Raw genomic sequence first — 25,398 nt, forward strand, 5'->3', positions numbered from 1 at the left:
AAATACAGCCTAATCCCCGGAGACACAATATTATGACTGATGTCATAAAGAAAATATATCAGGGTGGGCTTCAAGAAGTAGGAAAGCTTCTCAGGACAGAATATTTCATAGAACACACAGAAAGCAGCGTTTTGTAACATACCTACATCTAGGCTGGCCTGGTCCTCATGTTCATTCAGTTGAACAGCCAGGCTTTCAACACACTGAAAAAGATGAAGTCAAGAATTTTTTAATTAATGACATACATGGTACACTACTGCTTGTTTCTTTATTTTGGTGAACTAGAAAAAGTTTAGGGAAAGAGCAGTAAAAACATGTTACATGCATCACATCATGTAAATAGAAAACTAGACTTGTTGATACTCAGCATTATTTAAGAATTAAAAATAAGGAAAGGATCCAGCCCCAGAAGAAATAAAACTGAAGATATCAAACTACAAGTACAATTTTGTTTTGGAAAACACATTTAATTAGCTTGCACATACAACTCAGAAAGGTAGCTAGGTTTGAACATGAAATGATTGAGAATTTGATAAAGGAAACTGCACTTCAGATTATTCTGAAAGTGACCTGGGGTCCATCCCTGTTTATTTGTGGATTTTCCCTCCTAAAGCATATGACTACAACATCTTCATTTCTACTTTAACTCTGGATAGACAGGCAAAGAAGAAAGTGGGGTAGAAGATCATTACCTTCCCATCTTCCTTTTCAGGTGGTGATCCGCTCAACACCAAGTTCTTAATCTCTGCAAAAGGAATAATTCTCATCAGGATATGCTGCTTAGAGCTTTTGTTAGAAGAAGAAGGAGAAGGAGAAGGAGAAGGAGAAGGAGAAGGAGAAGGAGAAGGAGAAGGAGAAGGAGAAGGAGAAGGAGAAGGAGGAGCAGAAGAAAAGAAAACAGACGACAAGTACTGATGCATTGTCCAGGAGCTGCCTGCACAGAGCTAGCTAGGTTTTTAAAACTCAGCTCTCCTCAGAGTAGAATATCTGATCACCCGCCTGCCAGGTTCTGGTATTATCTGTATGGACTAAGACATAAACAAGCATATAGAGCTCACACAGGAAATGCTAGGGAGAGAAGAAGAGTTGGTAGACAAATGCCTCAGATTCAAAAAGAAAGCTGCTCGCTACCGAAGACTCTTCAGAACAGTACAGATTTTCAGCACATGATTCCTTCCCACCTGAGGAAATCCCAAAGGTTTGCCAATTTCCACAAATACCACAGGTTTGAGTGTTTCAGAAGAGCACAACTCGTTCCAGAAGCGGTTAGTCTTTCCTCTCCTTGAGTTGAAAGTGGTGCACTGCAGCACAGACCTCAGCCTTCACCTCCACCAGCTCGCAGTGACCAGCCCCAGGTGACCCAGGTGTCCTCACTCGGTAAAGGTTTTCCTGGAACTGGTGATCCAGATGTTCTGGGATGGACAAGAAAGCCCACTTGAAGGGACCTTTTTCTCTATGGCTTGTCTGATTGGTTCTCTCCCGAAAACCGGGAAACAAGAACCCCTGCTGTTAAAATAACCTTCAGGAGCAGGTTTGGGCCTGGGGATATTAAGTGCTGACATTCTTAGCAAGGGCAAATGGCTGAAAATTTTGAAGCTGAATGTGTATGAATATGTGTGTGATACTGGGGAGCCCCAGGCTTTTTTCTGGAATCTCATCTTCTTGGGCCTACGGTCCTGCTGGAAGCTGACCCTGGAGAAAATGTGGAGTTTTCCTAGCAAGTAGATTTTTTAATTAGATTTCCCTGCTCTACTTTGCCACTTTTAGAAAAAACATAATGGCTTCATTTATATGGCTCTCCATGGCAAGACATAATAAGGATGACAAATTACAATAGGGAGTAGTAAATAATAAGGCGAGGGTGCAGCAGGGAAGCCACAGTCTCAGTTCTCTTGTGTTTTAAAACGATTTGCTCAACACTAACTTTGAATTTTTTTTTTAAGCAAGTAATACATTTGTTTTCCAAAATAATACATTGCTTTTGAAATCAAGGGCCCATATTAGCTTTCATGATAAAAGCTAAAAATGTAATAACCTCAATTTTATGTGGTCATAACAACTACTCTCCGCAGGACATGCAGAAAAGACTGGAGCAGACACCCACCCTGGGCAGTCTGTGCCCCTGGCACATCCCACGCATGGCCTCCTGGTGGCAGCAGAGTAACATCTGCATTAACTACAATTGTCAGAGACAAGAATGTCAAAATGGGCCCAAAAGCCCACTCTTGAGTGCAGAAGTCCAAAACACAAGGTCAGAATAAAACTGTTCATCCTACTACACAGATGCAGAAAAGTGTTATGAAGCACCTACCATGGTGTTTGCCACATGGTAGGTGCACAACAGTTTTGAAATCATATACCCACACTGTAAAAAGGGAAGTGGAGAAGATAATAAATCCAGTGTGTTAAAAAGGAAAGGGAAGGTTAATCAGAACCCAAGTTTTAACAGACAGATCTGCATTAGACATCAGAGAGGCACACACTTATGCTTTCCCCATTGTAGGATATCCCCTTAAAGGCATCTCAGGCCATAAGCTCTTAAATGATTATTATACTGTATCTCCAAAGAATTCTGTATGTGTATGGCATTAGGGCAGAAGAACAGCACACATTTTATCCAGGGTGGTTAATAAAATAGATAACACCATCTGCAGTCCAGTGTGCATTATCAAAGGACACAGTCACGCCTGGTAGGCAGCTCCCAGCCTCCTCCGGACTCCACAGCGGAGGTGATTTTTGCACGATGCTCTGCTTATACCTTTTCCGTATAGCTACAGTCTTTGTTTTTCACTTAAAAAAAAAAAATACAAACTATAATAAAACAGGTAAGTTTTCACTAAAATGGCACTTCATTTTTAAAAATAACTTTCAAAATTATAAAGGCTTTATCCTAAAATTATGTTTTAAAATTTGTGGAGAACGTGCAGATTCAGGATAACATATCTTCAATTAATCTTAAGACTAAACAGAGCCACATCTCACAGCTTTCAAAGAATTTGGCACTCATTCTACTGGAGTTTAATTATACTGCTTCAAGAAAGTTTCTGCTAAATTGGTAGGATCCTTTTACACTAACCTACTGTCCCACCAATTGCACCGTGCAATCAAACCACTAGTTGCTATAGCAACCTCCAGCAGATAATGGGATCAGTAACTCTAGCTAGTCTGTTTTAAAGGTCTATTAATCTTGCCTTCAAGGCCCACCCAAAAGGAAGGATTACCCTTCTAAATCAGACTTACCAAACTTGATAAACGCGTTTTTTATTGCCAAACTATAATGGAACAAGAGATAATCGCTAATACTTATGTTCACTAGTGAGACAGCAGCAGAAAACAGGTTTTTAAATCAGGGTTAAGTAGCTGTGAGATTAGTATCAATGTCTCATCAAGAAGCAGATTTGCCTTGAAAAGATCTCAACTCTCTGTATGAGTTTCACCATCCCCTTTTGTATAATGAGACTGGAGTCCACACACAAGGGAAGAAAAGCCAGGAAGAACAGCAAGCAGAATCCTAATCAGGAAGAGGCAGACCCCTAGGCCTGCCTCATCCCAACCCTCAGGTGCACAGCCAAACCCACACGGGACTCAGGTCTGCGGGGCAGCCCCCAGAGCACAGCTGGGAAATAAGGCCGTGCTCTGCCTGCCCTGAAAATGCTAAAGAAACAAACAAACAAACCCTGATAGATTTACTATTGCCCTGTGTACCTCTGGGAATACACAGGGAGGAGTTCAGAGTCTCTGAATGAATACTTTTCTCCTAAGAGGCTGTACATTCTGGGAGAGCTGGGATCAAACTAATTTTGGTGCAACACTTGTACCTTCTGCTTGGCACCTATCATATTTCTCCCAAAGTAAGACCTACCTGGAAAATAAGCCCTAGTATGATGTTTCAGGATGTGTGTAATATAAGCCCTACCCCCAAAGTAAACTTCAGTTAAGGTCATTAGCCACATGAACTCATTCCGTATGTCCACCACAACACACAACAGATGCATTGAATTATAAAATATTATTAATATATAAAATATAAATGAATAAAATTATAAAATTAAAATTATAAAGTAAAATTCTAATTATAAAATTAAAATATAAATGAATACAGTGGAACCAAAAAAAAAAAAAACTCGCAGGGGTTACATTTCTAGAGTACCTGTGAATTATGAAAAACCGTGAATTTCAAATATGGTCAGAAAATGCCTGTTTTTATAGTTTAAGCCCTAAATATGCTATGTCTTCTGCAGTTATGTAATTTAATGTAATAAAATGCTGTATACAGTACTATAATAATTTGATTTAATAAAAATATTGTACAGTAGTCCAACCCTCTCTTGGAGTGTCTTAAACTTCTTCTGGCCCTCAGGTTCATTACCAGAAGTAGAAGGTGCAGAATGTTTCGGTGACATCTTAGCATTCTTAGAGCAAACCCAAGCACCCTCCCTATATTAACCTATTAAGATGCAGGAGTGCTGGTGCATCTGATGGGTTACAGGGTGGCAGCCAATCAGCAGGAAGGAGAACTGAATAATGCTCTCAGATTGGCTACTTGCAAACCTCCTGGCAAAGGAAACAATTGCAAAAAAAAAAAAAAGAAAAATTGCAGAGGATACAGTATTTGCGGTTTCCATGAAATTGCATGGGTTTTCTCAATTATTAGTTATGTCCTAAGGAAAAAGTCCGCAAACAACTGAGGCCAAGAATTCTGAACCTCAACTTCACTGGGCATACTATGATATCACTGACATTAATTCTTAAAATAAATGATTCACATAATTTACAATTATTCGGAAATATCTGAGCAGGGGCCTTCAGAGGAGAGGTAAACACCTATGTAAACACATGAATTGAGACTTACCAGTCATAGTCCTGAGATAACGCATGAATAACGCACCCTTGATAATGTATGGACACGGTTGTCTAATGTGAATCTTCATAATTCAGTGCGCTATGTGTTGTAACAGCCACAATTAATGCCTTTGTCTGAAATAAGGAAGCGCTTTCTGAATTTTGGAGCCTGCAATTTCTCACTGCTTTTGTGTGGGCTTCACTCTTAACTGTCATCATTTTTGTGGCCGCTCGGGTCTCACGAGTCTTCCAGTAACACTTCAATGGGAACTCGGTGGAGCCCTGCCTGCAAGAGGTGGTGAGCTGGGTGCAGAACTCACGGGGTGAAATCACCCTCGGCTGTGTTGCCAATGTGCTCCGAGCAGCTGCATGGACAGGAAGTGCTCATCTAAGGACAGGCTACTGCTGACACCAGCGACTGGGGCCAATGGTGTGACAGGAAGTGGAGTTGCAGGAAATGCAGGCCGGAATTTGGGTTTGGAGTTATGACGCTATTCCAGAAAAAGATGATGTGATTGTATTTGAATAAATACACATTTCTGTACATGAGTGAAAGCAGATTGCATGTGGAAAAAAAATAAGACATTCCCTAAAAACAGGCATTATTGTGTCTTTTAGAGCAAAAGTTAATATATGACTTGGTCTTATTTTGGGGAAAAAATGGTATTAGGTGCTGAATAAATAAATATTTGTCTCCTGGTGGCCCAAAATATCTACATCTGACAAGACATGGTGCCTTGTTAGGTAAACAGTGGAGCAGCAGAGGGAAGGCAAAGTTGTTTCCTTTCTGGAATTACTAATTCAAACACTTCAAATACTCACACCATTTTATCACAGCTTCTGAACTGTTGGGTGGATTAGACAGGCTGAACCCCCGCAAAACGAGTCCTGCCCTGGGGTCCACAGCCCTGTTTCCCTGGTAACTCTTTCACCTTGGGGCTGCTACAATGTTTGATCCCGAGTGCAGATCCAGCCCACTGCTGCAGGACAGCTAACGTGGGCACGGGAACATATTTTTTAGTACAGTGATGCATGTTTACAGCAGATAAGGACTGCATTTATTGTGGGGGAGTTTGTACATGTAAATAACACCTCTTAATTCTTTTTATGTCCTTCCCCCTGTCCTTCCCTGATCCCTCTAACTCTTGGTCTGCTTCCCATTTGAAAAGCTCTATTTCCATTTCTTTATTCTTTTTTTAGTCCCTGTTCTTTTCCTTCCCTCCCGCACCCCTTGTTCCTCTTCTCATTTAAAAAAAGAGCTCCCTACTTCGTATTATCTATCCTTTATTTTGTTGTTTATTATATTTTGGATTTCCCATATAAGAGAAACCATGCAATATTTAAACTTGTGTGCCTGATTGATTTCACTTAACATGATGGTCTCAAGGTATATCCATTTTCCTACAAATGACTCAAGTGTATCCTTCTTTATGGCAGAGTAGTATTCCATTGTTTGTAAACACCACATTTTCTTTAGCCATTCATCTGTTTATGGACATAGAACGTCACTTCCAAGATGTAGGTATTATGAATTGTGCTACTATAAACATGGGTATGCATGGATCACTGTAACATGATGTCTTTAACTCTTTGGGGAAGGTACCTAGAAGGGGAATAGCTGGTTCAAATGGAATTTCTAGTTTCAGTTTTTTGAGGAATCTCCATACCGATCTCCATGGTGGTTGTACTAGTTTACATTCCCACCAACAATGTCTAAATATTCCTTCCCCGCCTGCGGCTGCTCCAGCATTTATTATTATTTGATTTCTTGATGATAGCTATCTGTTTTGGAGTGAGATGGAATCTCAGTGTTGTTTTAATTTGCATTTCTCCAAAGGCTAGTGACATTAAACATTTTTTCATGTATTTACTTCTGAGAAGTGTTTCTTCATTTTGGGAACAAACACTTTTATCCAGCAACTATTATAATATCTTGAACTTTTGTTTTAACATCCTAATTACTCCTTTTTACAAAAAATTCAGAACAGTAATGAGAACTTACATTTTGCCTGCCTGGTACAAATACGGATGAGGCAAAAGAAGAGGGTGCTTCTCTATAGAAGTATCAAACGAGCCTCGCTTCACCCCAGAGACCCTGGAGTCTGTCCCTTCCACACGCTCAGTCTGGCCTCAATGGACTACAGCTGCAGACGACAAGGTTCCCCAAGGTAGAAGAAATTTTAGCCCCAGCAATTCGGAAACGTGCTGTTTTGGTTTGCAGTGCATATTTCTGTTCCCTGTGGGGACCCGGCTCTCGTACATACACTTCCCAGTTCTTCCCATCCCCTCTCCTCCAATCCCGCCTCCATCTTTCATTCCTTCCCCTTCGAGAAAGATCTCCTTCCCTACTTCCTATTTTCTATCTTTTATTTTGCTTTTTATGTATTTGGGGGGCTTTTCCTATAAAAGAAATCATGCAACAATATTCAAGCTTCTGTGTCTGGTTTATTTCACTTAATATTTTAAAATATCTTTTTTATATTTATACTCTGCACCATTTCAGAAAGAAAAAAGGTATTTTTTGAAATATAGTTTTATAGTTTAAATTACTTGCAATACTTTTTTGAGCCACAAAAGTAACTGTGTAAGAAAACTTGAAGAGGACTAAGAAAAATCATTACTATAACCAGCATTAAATGTGTATGTAGGAGGAATGTATACCAGTTTATAGTATATATATATATATATATATATATATGGCAGCTTTACTGAGCTCTGAGTTGTATACCATACAATTCACCCATTTTATGCATATAATTCTATTGGTTTTAGTCTATCCAGACCTTTGCAACCAGTGCCACATTCAAGTTCAGAATATTGTCATCACCCCAACAAGGAAATCCACATCTCTGCATATGGTCCCAGCTGTCATCTGCCTGGTCAGCCATTCACTTACTTTCTTCTCGTGGCTCTGCCTGCTCTGGATATTTTATATAGATGGAATCTCAACATGTGATCCTTTGTAACTGGCTTCTTTCACACAGTGTAATATCTTCAAGGTTCTTCCACTTTACAGGGCTATATCCGTACTTCAATCTCCTTTACTGACAAATAATATTTCACTGTATCTCTAGTTATACCCTACATTTTGTTCACTCATTCCTCAGCCAGTGGGCATTTAGGTTAGCTCCACTTTCGTCTCTTATGAGCAATGCTGCAGTGACCATGCCTGTGCGAGTTTTTGTGCAGATATGTTTTCATTTCTCTGCAGTATATAGAGTGTAATTACTGGACAATATGACAGCTACGTTTAATATGCTTTCACATGGATTTTTAATCTCCTGTGCACCCTCCCATCAAAAAATCTCAAAAGTAAAGAGTTTGGTCATGGGGAAAAAAGTAGCCTCAGCCCAGAAATTTGGTTGCAATTATTAAGTAAGCAGAAGCTTGATGTCATTATATTTCAAATTGAAGTTGGGACAAAATTTTCCCAATTTAAACAATTGCTTTTAAAAGATACAGCAAGTCATCTTTCAAACATATGAATAAAATTCAATTTTGTTTTAGGGCTTCTTTTTAAGTTCCTAAGACTTCAAACTTAGACTGAATTTCAAGAAAGGGACTGCACACTTTACATCTGCAAGTTAAGCTCATTCCCGCTCCATTCGACTCCTTAGCCGAGTTTCATGTTTATCTCTCTCTGCAACCTGCTCATGTGACCCAGCTGGAGGACAGGCTCTCTATCAGACTCCACCCAAAGTCACAGCTTCTGGCTGAGCTCTGAAGAACTCGGAGCCCTGGGCTCACACTTGAGGTGGTTCTATCAGATGATCTCTGAGGTTCTTGCCAGCTGAAACCATGATCCTTTAATTCTGCGCTAAGCTGGGGAGTAAGGAACAGAATTTTTATTTATGTGGGAAAAATGTTGATATTATAGTAATATACAAAATGAGCATCGTATCAGCCTAATAGCCCATCTTTATCTTTGGTCCTTTAACAATGAAAGTTGTTTTGGTTTTGTTGTTATTTCAGAAAAAGACTGGCAAAACCAGCCCCTCTAAAGAAAGTTGAGGAAAGTCTGAACTGCTTTGTAAAATGAAAGGACAAACTACAAACCATGTTCTGGAACTCAGAGCTATGCTCTTCGTATATGTTTTTAAATTTTTGTTTTAAATCTGCTTTAAATACGTTCATAATTGTACATATTTAGTGGGTACAGCGAGATCATTTCGTTCATGTATGCAATGAGTAATCATCAGACTAGAAAAGTAGTGTTTCTATAACTCGTTTTTGGAGCCTACTAATTCTTGTAGCTCTTTGTAATATGCATAAGCTGTAAACTGCTGTCAGCCTGCTGTGCTGCAGAACGCAAGAACTTATTCCTCCTGTGTAGCCATATGTGGGTACTCAGTACACAGCTACCTTCTACCCCTTCAGCTCCCCTTCCTAGCCCTTTGTAATCACTAGTTTACTTTTTCTAGGAAATCAACTTTTTTTACTTCCACTTCTGAGAACGTGCATTACTTGATTTTTTTTATGCCTGACTTTTAAAATTGCATTAAAAATGTTAGAATCCTATACCCAGACCCTAAACAGATATTCCCTTCTAAGATAGGACACAGTGCTCTCACTAACCAAGTGATCACCTGGCAGAAAAGATTCCTCACTGCTACCTTCATTCCCTACAACTCAGCCCCAGCTTCCCTGGCATAAAAGACCTATATCTTGATAAAATATTTGAACCATATGTGACAGTTTTACAAGGCTTTAAGTTAAAATATTTCAAATGAAAAAATTAGGGGAGGAAACCACATATGCATAAAAAGTCTTCTTGTTTTCCTAATGTCACAAAGGAAATATTCAAATGAGGAGAATCTGCCTTGCAACTAACACCAACTCTCCCGCAGTATCTCACACACCACAGCAGCCTGGGAGTGCCACACCCCATCTAAAGAATTTCCACAGGAAAAATCTGCTCACCTCCAGTCGCCATGATAAGAATGGACCTGTCCTGCTGTCTGAAAACACAGGCATTTTACCATGAAACTCGCTATGAGCCGATGTTCCAGTTTGCTCTCAGAACTGCCTGCCTTGTTCTGTGCACCCACCGTATTCAAAACTAGGAAGATACCCTACCCTGTTTTTTCATTTCAGTCTTACTACCAAAGACATTTCCACCACTACTCCACCTCTACCACCACTATCCCGGCCATTCCCACAGACACAGCCCAGTCACTGGCACGATGCCGAGAGCCAGTTCAAGGCAGAGCTGATGTTTTTAGCACAGTCTGCTTGTCACTGGCATGTGTCATCAGGACAAGCCTGTGCATGTGGGTCACAAATCTCCCAGTCAGAAGGACCTGAGGCAGATCACCATTTGGAAAAGAGCTCATTTCCAGGCAATGATTCCAGTGATTCGCATTTTTTCCATCACAACAGTGCTGAAGAAAACTGTACCAGCAGCCTGAACTGACAGATCGCCTGTTACACAGAGATGGCTAGAAGGTTGCAGGGTCATGTGTAGGAGGCAGATGCTTAACCTGACTCCTCACTGCCTGGGCAAGCTGTGTCACCTCAGGCAAGTTATATAACCTCTTTGTGCTGCCACTTCCTCATGCATAAAATGAGAAAAGTTGATCCCTGGCTCCACGGCCTCCCCCGCAACGGCTGGCTTGTGTGGTGCATGAGTGCACACACTTCATTCAGCTCACGGCTGCCTGCCAGGTGCTCAGAACAGTGCCTGGCACACAGCAGGTACTAACAAATGCTGGAGGGATATTAAGAAAAGCGAACTCCTTGAGAGCAGAGTGTTCTGCCTCAGCCTGTTTCTGGGAGCTGCTGTATCACCAGGTGCCTACGACCATGCCCGCTACAAAGAGGCACTCAGTGAATATTCACTGCATTACTAAGCAGAGGGACCTGCACAGGCCGGCGCCTCTGTTCAGACCCGCAGCCTCTCTGCAGTGCCACACACGAGTGTCTTAGCTGCTGAGCACAGCTGCCTCAGCCAGAAGAGAAAGGATTTTGCCTTCTCTCTTCTGATCAAAACTCTTTCCAATCCCACTTCCTATTTCCTTCTTAGTGGAAATGTAGAAGGTAATTTATGGGGGAAAGCCAACAAAATTACAGACAAGTGCACAGACATTGAGATAGCATTATCATACAGACAGTTTCTTTTAAATACAAGGGAATACAAAAAGAAACTGGATTCACACAGTGAATGGTACTGTAATGGCACTCACTTCCTGTTCAGCCCACAGACTCTAGGAAGGCAGTAGCCTCCCAGTGGGCATCAAGGATGTGGCAGGCTGTTGGGAGGCACAGATGGTCTTGGAGATTCAAGATGACCACGAGTGGTTCGCAAAACACTTCCCTGGGCACTTTCCAGTGTGACACGACTGTCCCAATGAATGCTGAGAGCCCAGGTTATGGTGCAAATGGAGGAAATTAGGTCCATTAGGGGAGAGGCTCAGGAGAGGTGAGCCACAACATTCTCCAAAGTACAGACCACTTTTGCAGTGTTCCATGAGAACTATGCAAGCAGGATTCTTTGCAGTCAGTGAAATTGGAGAACTGACAGGTTAAACAGGATTACACAAGTTTCCTGACTGCCTCTTGACTTACTAGAACCTACAAAACATTAAATATATTCTGGATCTTCCATATTTATTTTTCAGAACATCGTCTAAGACTGGTATTCTGAATAATATTCTTTAGGAAATCTTAGAGGGATCAAATAAGAACAGGAAGGCAAGGATTAAAATGGAGCCCATTTGTAGAGTATAACAAAGGCAAGATGACTGGGGCTGTTTCATGCATTCTGAATAACTTCCTATTACTCTGGGAGTGCTATTTCAATCATAAAATTATGAAAATCTAAGTGGCTCTTCAGAATAATAATAATAATAAAACCTTTTATCAGACTCACAAAGACAGCAAAGCTAACTCCCAGGCTAAAAAAGTTATTGCAGTTTTCTAATCTATGACAGCTACAGATACAGGCTTAGAGCCTCCACCTCTACCCATTGTGCAAGGGAAAAGCACAGGCACAATCTATAAAAAAAAAAACCAACTCTCAGTAGATCTCAAGGGGAAAGTTTACTTTAGGGGTAAGGGGTAGAGAGAAGAAACTAATGCTGAAAATGCTTTGTCCTTCCTCTTGGGTCTCCTCCAGGCTGGTGAATGGACAAAACCCAAGTGAATGCAGTGCTTTGGACTTTAGCTGATTACTGCCCTCTGCTGGAGTGTGCACACCACACCATTTTAAATACTCTCAAGGGTAGGCAAATACAAAAGCAACAAGCATTTACAAAACGTATACATAAAGCACTTGGAACTAGTGGAGTTGGATATTTATCCAGTGTGGCTTTGGTTGCAGTCACTTGGCTGTCCCACAGACCCATCAAAGTCAACCCTTCTAAAACTGAGTACATTTCTGGCATAATCCTAAGCCCGCAAGGCCTTCCTGTAGTCTCACCAAGGAAACACTCCCAGGAGGGGAGGAGCCGCTCTTCTCCCTCTCCATTGGTGCTCAGTCAGACCCTGAACCTTCAGAGCAGCGCTCAGCACCCCACCTTTCCTCTCTCCTCATACCTCTGTGGTGTGGCCCCTCCGCTGCATGCAGTCTGCAGCCCACTGGATGACTTCTGCCTTCCCCTTGTCCCCTCAGATCTATCCTATGTACTCTCACCAGAGCAACCTTTTGAAAACAATCATCTCATCATTTGATAAAGTTCCCAGAGCTGTCAGGGGAATCCAGCTCCTCGCCTCAATACAAACCCTGCCAATCGGCCCACCTCTTACACCTGATTTCCTGTATCACTACCACTGCACATACTCACATGTGTGCGCGCACACACACACACACACACACCCCTACACTCCAAGGACTGCAAATAACCTCTGTTTCCCCCATGCTTCATAACGCGCCATCTAGTTCAGCATTCTACGTTACACGTATTTTCACTGCCTGAAATTCCCCTCTCTGTCAGATCACAGCTCCCAGTCACCTTCAGAAAGCTTTCCCTGACCCTTCCTCTGTCACAGTCCGCAGCCTGCTCACTCTATGATGTGCAAAGGACTCTTAGCGCACTTAATCAGCCTCCACTGGGAGAGCTTCTGCCTCAGCCCCAAACTGTTAGCTCCCTGGACAAAGAAGTTAGACTCCCAGTACACATTTAGACTTCATTGCTCTTAGTTTGAAGAGGGATGACAAAGGAGGAAATATACATAAGGTGATCTAAAAAAATCAGAAGTTCACTTGAAAATTACAAGGGTGGAGGCTGAAATAAGAAATAAGGGCAGTATAAAAATGTCAGCAATGTCGTAGGCCTTGGCAATTGGCAGCCCAGAAACTTAGTTCAAAATTTTTATCAGCCAGCTAGAGGTAAGAAACCTGATTAACTACAGCTGCGCAGTAAACTTGGGCCAAGTGCTCAGGGGAAGCCAGCGTTCGTGACATGAGACCAGGAAGAAGTTTCTCCTATTGGCCTTCAAGGAGAAAGCATGAAATAACCCCTCCTTGGGCAGGAAGGGCAAACTGTAGCACCTTCAACACAACCAGAAGCGTCACTCACAGAAAGCAGCAAAGGCGCCTCCACTGCCCCAATCTTGAAGTCTGGCAGGACGCTCCATGGGTCAAGCTGACCCAGAGGCAGCTGCAGTGTAAATGACCACACAGACCTCAGCCGCTCACTGTAAATAGCTCTTCTCCAAGACTACCTTCCAGTGTTCCACTTACTTCCACCCACCTGGACTACAGCCAGTCTGGGCTGCCAATTAAAAGCAAAATCACAGATATTAACGAGCTGTTAATATTGATGGCTTAGGAACAAGAATCTTGCCTTATTTTTCCTCCCTAGCCCCAGCATCTAACATGGTTCCCAGTCCTACCAGGCCAATGTCCCTTAAAGTTAATAGGTATTTTATACTTTTTCACTACCCTGAAATTAAATAGAAAAAATAACATTATCTGCCCAAATATATATATATATATATATCCTTATCTTTACTTACAACCTCAAAAGAATCAAAATTAATGCTACCTTAACTAAAATATGAAGCAAAAGTTAATAGGTATTTTATACTTTTTCACTACCCTGAAATTAAATAGAAAAAATAACATTATCTGCCAATATATATATATATATATATCCTTATCTTTACTTACAACCTCAAAAGAATCAAAATTAATGCTACCTTAACTAAAATATGAAGCAAAAGGAAAGTACCTAACACTAAGACCGTATATATTTCAACATTCAAAACATTTTCCCTAAGACACAATGATATAGTCAGATTGTTTGCAATTGCTGTCAGGTAATCAGAATGCATTCCACAAAAAGTATAGGAATCTACAAAAACAAGTAAGAATGCTTGCTTGGATAAAAACTCATATTTAGCCAAGTGTGTTGGTACAGGCTTGTAATCTCAGCTGAGGCTGGAGGATTTATTATAAGTTCAAGGCCAGCTTGAGCTATGCAGTGACAGCTTGTCTCAAAAAAAAAAAAAAAAAAAAAGTAAGGAAGGATGGAAGAAAATCCATGTTCAGTACTAGGACATACTAACAGACCAGATTTATTAGTATAGGGAAAAAGTATGTGAAATGCAGTAAGGATCGCATGCCCAGATAAACTGCTAAGTTGGAGAAAACAAGGAATGATAGTAATGTTCCTGCAGGTGAGTTGGGCGCCCTGTGCTGGACTCGCACCAGGATTCCATGTACCTGATGTGAAATAGAGTATGGCACTGTATTATGAAAAATCTCTCCGTGCATGAACTCCCAACATGAACAAAAGTGCACATTCGGTCTTGTGATCAGCTGCATGGGACAACTCTCAGGTGCATGTGACAGCCCCCTACTTTGATGAGCCCGCCCCTCATGCTGACAAGCACCCCATCATCCCTTCACGATCCCCACGGCATCCCAAGACCTGCTGGCCCAGCACAGCAGAGCAGCTCCACAAAGGGTGAGTGAGCAAAACGACAAACCACTGACAGGAGGGCTGAGTGAATGAACTTTGGAACAAGAACGATCTGTGTATGGGGAGAGTGCTCTGAAGATCAGGAACGTAAAGGCCTAGCCCAGGTTTGGCAAATGGCACTCAATGAGTGCCAGCTGAATGAAATATGGAGATGGTTGTAGGTTCTCTGGTGCTGTTGGAGGAAGCCTATCCTACCACCCCAGATTTTGTCTATGAGCCCTTCTTCCTGCTTTGTTCCACTGTGCATCAACAGACTAGTGAACCAGCTAGTCCTTAGGCACCTGGGTTGCCTAAGTGGGGCAGCAGCATGCATACCTTCTTTAGTTTCTGCAGCTCCACAGGGCATGGCTGGTCTTTCCTCTGGCCTGGATTCTTGCTCAAGAGCCTAAGAAAAGAAAAAGAAGGAAAAACAAATCACCAAAACCCATTTGAGGCTAGAGATATCCAACAAAAGATGAAAATCACAATCACTGATCTCAGAGCTAGGAAGGGTGGACAGAAAGGAGTGGGTGAAACCTCTTGGAAGAACACACAGCCAGTGCCCCGGAGTGATGGGGACAAAAGTCAGGAGAAACCTAGAAGCAGAGGCCAAAACTGTTCCTGGGCTGCTTCTGCAGGTCATGAAGGTTCTCAGGAACATTATGTTCAAGCCAGAAAGAGAAGAGGATCTCAAGGTGAAAAGGAAGGCTCACTGGTTCATTCATCTGGAGCATCTCATGCCCATACCCTAAGACACAACGATGTCAGAGGACCAGGTTAGGGACAGGACTGCAATCATGAGGAGGATCCAAGGGAACCACGGGTTGGGAGCTAAAGCTGGCACACACTGACACAGGCATCCCAGGGTGCAGCTAAGTTGGTGAGCCTTCCCCAGGCTGAGTTTTCTGCCCTCTGGAACCATCTGGACTTTCCTTTCAGAAAGATTCCCCACAGCCAGCAAAAATGTGAAGAAACACAGAATGACGTGTTCATGCGCCAGCCCAAGAGTGTATGAGCACACGCTCCAAAATAAACCTGCAGCCTTTCTGGGGCTGGTAAGCACTAAACTAACACAGAACTCCTGACGCCTACCTGGCAGGTTATTAAGCTCAGGAACAAGTGTTGTACTCTTCAACCATTTCAGTACAATATCATGAGGCAGTGCGCAAAGAACATGAAAATGTACACAAGTTACTGAATCACAAAGGGCCAGGGAGTACAAAGTGCCTAATCATCTGTCCTCAAAGGTCATTAACTTTTTCAGCCTTTGCTGGACACAGAGCTCCCTCTTCCAGGCCCCTGGGCATCGGGGCATGGACCAGAATAGGTCTGTACTTGGATAGCAACAGGACAATCTGGGGCTGGGAACAAGATCACCGCACAAGCTCAAGGCCTGAGACAACCAATTGCCCCTACAGGTTTATCTAGCATCAGCTCTGACCTTGAACCCCTTGTATTCCAATGAGGGAAGATGCCAGGCCTACATTTAAAAAGGGGCATCAAACAATGCTAACTTCTTATCAAAACAAAACTTGGAATAAAATATTACCTTTTTGCAAATGAGAAGTATGAAAACTTAATTTTTACACCTAGTAACTTAGGAGGCCACTTTAGAAAATTTAAATGTCTTAGGTGTCTTATTCATTTTGACCCAGTTCTACAACTAAATTATCAGGATTCTGATTAATACAAATGCTTTCCTAGGAAGAGTTAATTAAAACAATAATTAAAAGACATAGTTAGGATTTTGTCCATTCACAAGTGTGGGCAGAACTTAGAGGTTGAACACATATTTACCACATACAAGGCTCTGGGTTAAATCTCAGCACCAAAAAGGACAAAAGAAAAACAGTTTTTCCCATTCTTTAATTTCTTAATAGCTCTCTTTACAATCTGGATATTTCACAGCCTGTCATTTTAATCTTTAATATTTATTATGAATTGCCCCGGCACCATTGTCAACTGGGATACAGAGTAAAAAAAAGCGGTTGCCAAATGTGGATTAGGAGGAGGATCACAGGAACGGCTCAAGGGCAGCAAAGCCAGTACAGGATTGTGCAGAAAGGCTTCACTGCTGCTGTTCCAGAAGGCTGCAGGTAACTGGGCAGTGCTCATACCGAGACTAACACATCTCCTTGCAGGAGACTGAACTTCAGGAAGCACCGATCGGCCCCTCAGATCACCATCCACAGCTGTTATACACAAATGAACTGTCAAACAGTTAATGCTTAAATGTATGGTTGATCTTGCATGCCTATGTCTGGTCATCTGAGCAACTACTTTGAAGATAACAATATGTATTATAACAATTGTTGTTAATTTCCTATCATCTTGTTTTGAAATTCTGTATTTGTTTTCATTGTTTTGTTTTTGCCTTTGTTTTTTCCTCTTCTTTTAAAATAAAAAAATGAACTTTTAGACATGCAAAATTCAAAAAGCATGAATATTTCCTGTCTGTAATCTATGTATAATCTCATAATATCTGTCATCCAACGTTGCAAAGCTTTAGTGTAGACAACCCATCTAATAATTCCCACCTGCCTACATTTAAAATAACACCTAACCAAGTATGCAGTACCACAGACAATTGTAAACTCAAGAATACCATAGAATTGTTTCATCAGGCCAGTGAGAATGAATGACCCAGATGTCAGAAAGAATCTCAACTATTTCCTTCCCTCCTGTGGCCCCTGCTTACTGCCCTACCAGAGACCTTTAGGTAGAAAGGAAGGAGGAGTGCTGAAACGGAACACTACTACATCTTCACTGCTACATTTACCAAGCATTTTTAGTGAAATGAGATGAAAACCTCAGAGAAAGTAGAGAACTACCCCTTACTGGTCACCATCTGATGTTGTGAACAATATTATAACACATCATGGAGTGATCTAGACTTATTCACCAGAAATCTTCCCCAAAAGTCATCAGCACTATTTCAAATGTGTATGAGAGATGTCACAAATCCAGCCCCAGCAGCACATGCAGCTGGTTCTACTGTTCTCAAGAGTTCAGTCACTGAGTGCCATTCTGCTGTGTAAATGTCTCTTCTGAGGATACCCATGTTGCTGAGCTCTGCCCCTTGGGGCCTTAGGGCACAGAGCTCATCCTGGGGACGTCTACATAGCAAAGCCAATGTCTGCCTGGCCACCAGGTGCTTTTGTGAAAAACCACGGCAATAGCTGAAGATTCCCATGACGAGTACTGCATCCTTAAGCAAATCTTCATGTGTATATTGTATGTAACATTGTGTGTCAGTAACATACACATAAAATTTCCTAAAACCCAACAGAGAGGTAGCTCATACTCTGAAGAATATGTTTCAATTGTTTAAATAAAACTCTATATGGAATAAGCCAATAATAACACATTTAATATATGTTTTGGGTGGAATTTTAATTATATGACACAAACATACAAAAGCCAAAACTGTGACAAATGACAATATCTATGTTCTAAGCTAGTTTTTTAAAATCTATCTTAAAGCTTGCACAGCCATGAAAATTGTGCCTTGCTAACAGATGTGCTTTAAAACCCAGGAGGTCATGGGATCTGGCTAGTAAGTCTATTAGACCTCTGATGCTGGTGTACTGGGTCAGCCCAGGTTCTCTCACCCAAAGTAACCTTTGCTTAATAATAATTGAAATGTATAATTATTCTTTATATTCTTTCAGCCTATACAAAAGAATAACAATAACAATGAAGGCAAAACACTTTAACCCCAAGATGGGCATGCTATGGCAGTCCTCAAAGTGGGGAAGGGGCCGTGGTGGAAGAAGAACACCTCTTGGTCCTTGCCCGTTCTTATGTGTACACTGGGACAAAAGCTTAACTGCATCTAAGCCATAGTAAGAAAGCCCAGGAGTAGATACACATCAGTCCTAAATGCAGCTTTAGATAAAAGTTACAATACAGTCAAGAATTATAAATAAGTGCAGAGAAAATATCCAATATGAGAATATTAAAATATAACCATGGGTAGGGCTGGCTCAGAAAAATATAGGAATCAGAATTATTATACAAACTATTTTCCTATTGCCAGCATAATATATAATAATCTTCATTTCCCATTCTAACAGTTTCCAATTCCATGTTCCCAAGGTTTCATTGGATTAAAAAAGTGCTACCTCCAAAAAAGCACTGTTCCCAAAGCAATAAACGGAGGCCTGAACTCTCTCCAGAAGCATGCATGTCTGTACACCAAAGTAACTGGCACAAACCTTAACAAGAAAGGCTCTGTCCCAAAAGTATTTTCGGAAGAGTTTAATATCTGCCTCCAGCAAGTGCCCAGCTGTGTGGTTAAGGGTCAGAGTCAGCGTGTCTGATGAGTGCACGTACTGCAGAGAAGCGTCCTCACTGAGCCTTGCCCGGGAGAAGCCTGGGGAACGTGGGCCCTGGAAACTGAAACATGACAAGTCACAATCCACACACAGCTCTGACAGTACCGCCCCCAGGACCCTGGGACCCTTCTCCCCAGACAGGACAAGTCCAACTGGCAAATGGTCCTTGAAAGTCACCTATATGCAACAGATGCGTAAGATCATATAAACAGATACTAGAAAAGCCATCTTTTTTTCCACCTAGGGAAACTGCTCACTGAAAAGAATCTGAAATATCCATATAGGGGCTGGAGATTTAGCTCAGTGGCACAGTGCCTGCCTGGCAAGTGCAAGGTCGTGAGTTCAATTCCTGGTACTGGAAAAAAAACAAACAAAAAAAGAAATATCCATATACTTTCAAGATTTCTACAAAAAATGAAATGGTAATGACTTTCAAATATAGAAATTTATCTCACTATTTCATTTTCCCTTTAATCAGAAAAGATGCCTCTCCCTTTAATAGGGCCACATGTAGAGCAAATTAGCTGCAGCCAGTGGTTTATTAGGTGATTACAGTAGAAAACAGATACAATCTCTAGGGAGGCAGTGAGGTTTGGCTGTTACAAACAAGTGAGATAGTCATAATACACTGGGACTGCTGTTGTAAATTCCTTTTTCATGCAAATTAAGACATGCATAAATTTGATCATGTGTATTCGTGAATACACTCATTAACAAAGGAACAATATCCCAAACTAAATTCTTGAACATAAGCTTATTATCTGTTCTGTCTTGGCTAGGAACAACTGCATACTTATTAGCTAGATGTAGGCTTCATAGTTAGTAAAACAATATTCTAGACGGTTTATAACAACAGTAAGGATGCCTCAGGAGAAAGAAATTACCATTCAGCATGTTGTCACATCCCAATATTCCCAGATTCCTCAATTCATACTCTCAGCTCCGCGCCTCTTCCCTCTTTCAACATGACCTCCTTTTGTTAATGAGTGTTTGCTTTCCAGAAATGTTACACAGTCCCCGACTTAGGATGGCTTGACTTATAATTTTTCAATTTAGCCATGGTGCAGAAGGTATATGCACTCATTAGAAGTCTTACTTCAAATCATGAATGTTAACTCTTTTCCCGAGCTAGTAATGCTGGCCGGTGGTAGAGCACCACAGCTCCCCAGTCAGCAACATAATCCCAGAGGAAACAGCGAAGCCGTGCTGTTCAGTAGGTTAGGTGGAGTGTGTGCATTTTTCTCGTGAGACTTTTAATCTTACAATGGGTTAGTGCGGACATAACCTCCTCATAAGGTAAGGAGCATCTGTAGTTCCTTTGCAATAAATATTATCTCCATCAAATAGAGTGATAAAAAGTGATCTGTAAAGAGCAGCTATACTCTAAGATTGGGGAAACACCCCAAACTCTTCAAATTAATTGTGATAAGAACTTCAGAATCTTCTAGAAACAAACTCTCCATGCCAACAACAAGCCAGATAAAAAGATAAAAGAGAAACTCTCAAGCAGCTGAACTCACTTTGTGATCTCTTCCACAAGCTTGGAGTGTCCGCCACGTGAGGCTAAGTCTAATGGCGTGGCACCCTCTTCATTGGGTAACTCCAAGGCCTGGACACCCCCAGGGAGACATAAGAGGAAGTGGGGAAGCTTAGCCAGCCCCCATCTCACAGCCAGGTGTAGAAGAGACTCTCTGGGTAGAGACACTGTAGAGAAAGAAAAACATGTACTGTTAGTTCCTCCATTTCCAAAGTTTTCTCATACATTTTGTCAAAAAGACAATACGTTTAGACAGAAGAAAACATCAAAGCTAGAAGGAAATATGAAAAGCATCTGATCCCAACACCTCACTCCACAAATGTGAAGAGGTCCAAGGATTTGTCCAAGGTCAGGAAGCTAGAAGATGCGGAGCCAGGCCCACTCCTCCTTGGGTTGCTGTCCTTTCCACCCACAACACTACCCCTGCCAGGCCCTGTCACACCCATGGAAAGCAGGCCCTCAGAAATGATCTGGAAACAAACACTTGCCATTTTCCAAGGTACCCTTAACGAGATCCTCCTACACAATCAGGGCAGGATCAAAGGCCATGGCCATAAAGGAACTTCTGTCTCTACCCTTTGTCCTCAAAGCCACTCCTCCCCTAATGAGATGCTACACCAGCAACAGGCTTCAAGAGAAATCTTGAGACCACAGTCTTCGTCAAACTTCACAGTAGCACTTCTGCCCATCTATTAGATCCCTGAGGTTATTTCAGTATTGCCAAAGCCACTTTGGTGCTTTGTAACAAGCTAGGCCTGGACCTTTTTTAATGCCCCACACAAAAGGCCCTTCATTGGTCTTGGTTTCCACTGTGATATTTGCTGTTCTACATTATGATTGTTTCCTGATCTTATCACCTTACAGGCTGATGGGTCGTGGGACTTTTTATTCCTAATACCTCACATAGCATCTGGTAAAGTCAAGTCACTCAGTATCTGTGAAGTTGAAAGGCAATCAGCTGTTAAAATCCTAATTACCTGTGTATGCGTCAATTACCTACTTTGACTAAAGCTTGTATATCTGTATTCCTGCTGCAGCAGCTAAGTGCCTGGAGCTGGTCCATAACAGACACTGTGTTGTAAACATGTAAAGCAATAAATCTGCCTACATTAAAGAAGCTAGGTGCATGCTGGTAGTCCTCACACTCAGGAGGCTGGGGGTGGAGGATCACCTGAGCCTAAACGTTCAAGGTCAGCCTGGGCAGCAGAGCAAAACCCTGTGTTAAAAAATAAGTAAACAAGTAAAAGCTAGACCCATCAACTGCACAGGCATTGGCATACCTGCAACAAGCCTCCTGTTAACAACCTAAATATGAAAATCTCAGCTCTCAAGATCTGTTGCAGGAAACACACATGAAAATGTGAGCTACACATGAGCTCCATCAAAGTCATGCTCTTGACTGTTAGTAACTTAAAGAGAGCCCAGTGAGCTACGTCACAGTAGCATGAAAGGCTAGTGGGACCTTGTCTTCTAACCTGTGGTGTCTCCAGTGTGAACACAGTGCCTGGCCCGTGGTATGTACTCAATAAATATTTGCTTATTGGATGAATGAATGAATGACCAATGGTTCTCTCCTTGGTGAATTCCTATGAAAGTTAGCACTTAGCATTTGGTTGCAGCTGCTACAGGGAGGATCTGTCATTGTTAGATCTGCCTAAGGCACCTCCTGAGTGAAATCTGAGAACAGAAACTACAGACGGCCCCCCACTGCTACTATCCACATGAACATGACTGCAGAGCTCCACTGTCTTCATGCATGACTTCACCATTACAGGAACTTCCCTCAAGACTCATCCACTCTTTCATAGGAACCATCAACAGACAGGACAAAGACCTAAAACCAACTGTACACATACCCTAATCCTTCCCAATTTTGTCAGCTTGCTTCCAAGCCTGCCATTACCCACCACCATGTCCAGAATAAAAGATTCTCACTAAACCAAACTGGAAATTCTCAATATATTCCGGCCTTGCCACCTCCTCCCACTACAAACACACACACACACACACACACACACACACACACACACACACACATGCTGAGGTTCTTTGGAGCCTGTGTCTCCCTTCCCATGGCAGACAGTGATCTCACCCAGAACCCTAATTGAAAAGACTTAGGAGGAAATACTCTACTGCACAAGAATACCAAAGAAAAATGCCTATGTTTTTAACTGGGTTTTACTGCTATTTCTATATCTAGATTAATAAATGTAAGGCTTTAGGTTTCAAGTATGTGAATGAGTCTTTATTGCTATGAAATGCCACTAAGTTTTCTGAACATTTGTTCCATCATGCATCCGTGTGACACGGCACAGATCCTCCCAGTAAAATAACATCCAAAATGCCAAAATATCTAAAACCAGACAAGGCAGCACACTGCCACCAGATATCTATGTGATATACTAGACATCTCCATCTTTAAGAAAAAACAAAAGAGCTGAGTTGGCTATTAAAGAACTAATCTTTATTTTATCCTTTAACTTTTTTACCATTATTCTCATTTGATTAGAAAGTAGAGTTTCTTATACTTAACAGATCCCCAGCAGGGAATGTTGGACAATATTGGCATTTTTTTTTTTCCTTTTTAAGTACTAACCAGGAAGAGACTTCGTAGGAATGGGTAATAAAACACACACACACACACACACACACACACACACACACACACACACACATATATTCAGGCATGAGACAGCCTGTCAGCATGAGATACTAGCCAGCCACACTAGGGGGAATTTCTAAGAAATAGGTCCTGATCTGAATCTGGTGATGAATGTCTCACACTTGCACAGGTTGCAATTTTCTCACCCCTCAGAACAAAAACAAAAACATGATCACATGGGAATAACTAAGCCCTCTGAGTTCCCTTTTAAAATGCCAGCATTGGTAGAGGCAAACATGGTATTAATTACTTAGATGGTGCTTCCTGCAATGCCAGTGTCTGTGGAGTTTATGGTGCCCCAGATATGGTGAAATCTGCGTGCAGCTCACTGCCTTCAATGCAAATGAGGCAGCACATGTGAAGTACAGACTCCTCTACCAGGGGAGCCTGCCAAGCCCAAGTTCAGCTCCCCATTCTCAGCTTTGGGGCGCCAGCTCCGCATCTCCAAAAGGGGAGAACAGTAAACATGTGGAACTTAGTGGTGTACTGCTGACCCTCTGTGACTCTCTGTCTCCCCAAGATTTTCTCCACTTCCAGGGCTGGAAGGAAAGCAGGGGAAAAGAGGATCTGCCAACGTTTAAAAATAATGCACAAATAAACTGGCCAGAGTGTCATGAAAGAGCGCTGTCTCCTTCAGTATGAATGTGCAGAAGAAGGCAAACGGCTTAAATAGGGGGCCTCATCACATACATGAATAATTGTGCTTGCTAGAGAGTTTCGGATATCTAAACAGCAGCCAGAAAAACAACCTGTGGAAAAGAGTTATATAATTTGGCAGAGATAGGATTATTTAATTAACACTGAAAAAAATTTCCAAATAAATATATCTCTTTCTGTTTCGTTGAGACCTGGAGTGATCTGAACCAATGCAGCTAAGCAGAGTCACTAGTAATTGCTCTAACGGCAAACGTTAAAGGTGAGGCTGGTGATATCCAGGGAGTACAAACACCCAAACACCACTGGACAGGTTGGGTCATTCCCATAACGCACAGCCAGGGCCCATCTGCCCCAGACAGGAAGGAAGCCCAAAGTCCACCCTCCTCACTCTGCAGCACAGCATCAGCTTCTTCACCTGCCAAATGAGGCTGTCACAATGAAGAGGTAAAGTTCCTAAAAATATTCCATCTTCTCTTGACTTCATAATGAGCAAAGTATGGTGAGAAAGCACACACCAAGGGGACTTCCAGAACATCTGGGACAGAAGAGGCAAGCTGGTGAGATGGTTTGATTATTACCATCTCAAAAAAAAGTGGCTTTGTTCCCTGTCTATATTTTGAACCATTATTTTACCTACACAAGGTCTAACTGTCTCTTTCAGTTAGCAGGAAATGCAGCTTGGAGGATTAAAAAATTAATTTGTCAGTATGAGGTCATTTATCACAACAAACGCCCCACAACAGATGTTGGTGACAACGGGCAGACTGCATGTGCAGGGTCAGGGGACACGTGGGATATCTCTGTACCTTCTACTTAGTTTGTCAGGAATTGAAAACTGCTCTAAAACATAAATTCCATTAAAAATTAAATTAATTAATCAAGGCCCCTGGAACTCACAACCCCTGCTAGAGAAATGTAAATTGGCACAAGCTCTTTGGAGCACACAGTGATATTATCTAGTAAATTTAAAGACACAAGCTGGGCATGTGTCTACAATACCAGCACTCAGGAGGCTGAGGCAGGAGGACCAGTGCAAGTTCAAGGCCAGCCTGGGCTACAAAGTGAATTCAAGACCAGCCTGTACTGCATAATGATACCTTGTCTTAAAAAGATACTAGAATCTCACAGTAAATTCATTCCATAGCAAGTCCATTCCTACATATAAAGGAGTATGCTTCATGTGCACCAGGAAACATGCACAAAAATATAGAGATTTTTAAATTAGAAGTAATCTTAGTGCTCATCAACAATACAATCAATTGCAATGCAATCATATCACAGTATTTTTACAATAAAAATGAATTATAGACTAATAGAAGAGAGTAGCAAGTATAATGGAAAGTAGAAATATTCAAGTCATTAAATAATATACAGGGATGACTTAAACTAATAGTAAGTTCAAAACAAGTAAAACCAAACATGCCTCTTTCTCTCTCTCTCTCTCTCTCTCTCTCTCTCTAT

At 41.6% G+C, this 25,398-nt stretch overlaps 1 protein-coding gene across 1 annotated transcript in view; it reads right to left on the reverse strand.

Annotated features, from left to right (window-relative positions):
• Arhgef28 (Rho guanine nucleotide exchange factor (GEF) 28) overlaps positions 1-25,398 on the reverse strand; it is a gene marked incomplete at its 5' end in the record, with an annotated part of 297,038 nt that overhangs the window by 140,541 nt on the left and 131,099 nt on the right. The window contains 5 exon segments of the mRNA XM_005386067.2: positions 143-203; positions 693-745; positions 15,081-15,150; positions 18,962-19,142; positions 20,602-20,785. Coding sequence (XP_005386124.1) covers positions 143-203; positions 693-745; positions 15,081-15,150; positions 18,962-19,142; positions 20,602-20,785 — 549 coding nt within the window.

Source organism: Chinchilla lanigera, unplaced genomic scaffold (assembly GCF_000276665.1).
Source record: "Chinchilla lanigera isolate Chin_1 unplaced genomic scaffold, ChiLan1.0 scaffold00024, whole genome shotgun sequence".
NCBI lineage: Eukaryota > Metazoa > Chordata > Mammalia > Rodentia > Chinchillidae > Chinchilla > Chinchilla lanigera.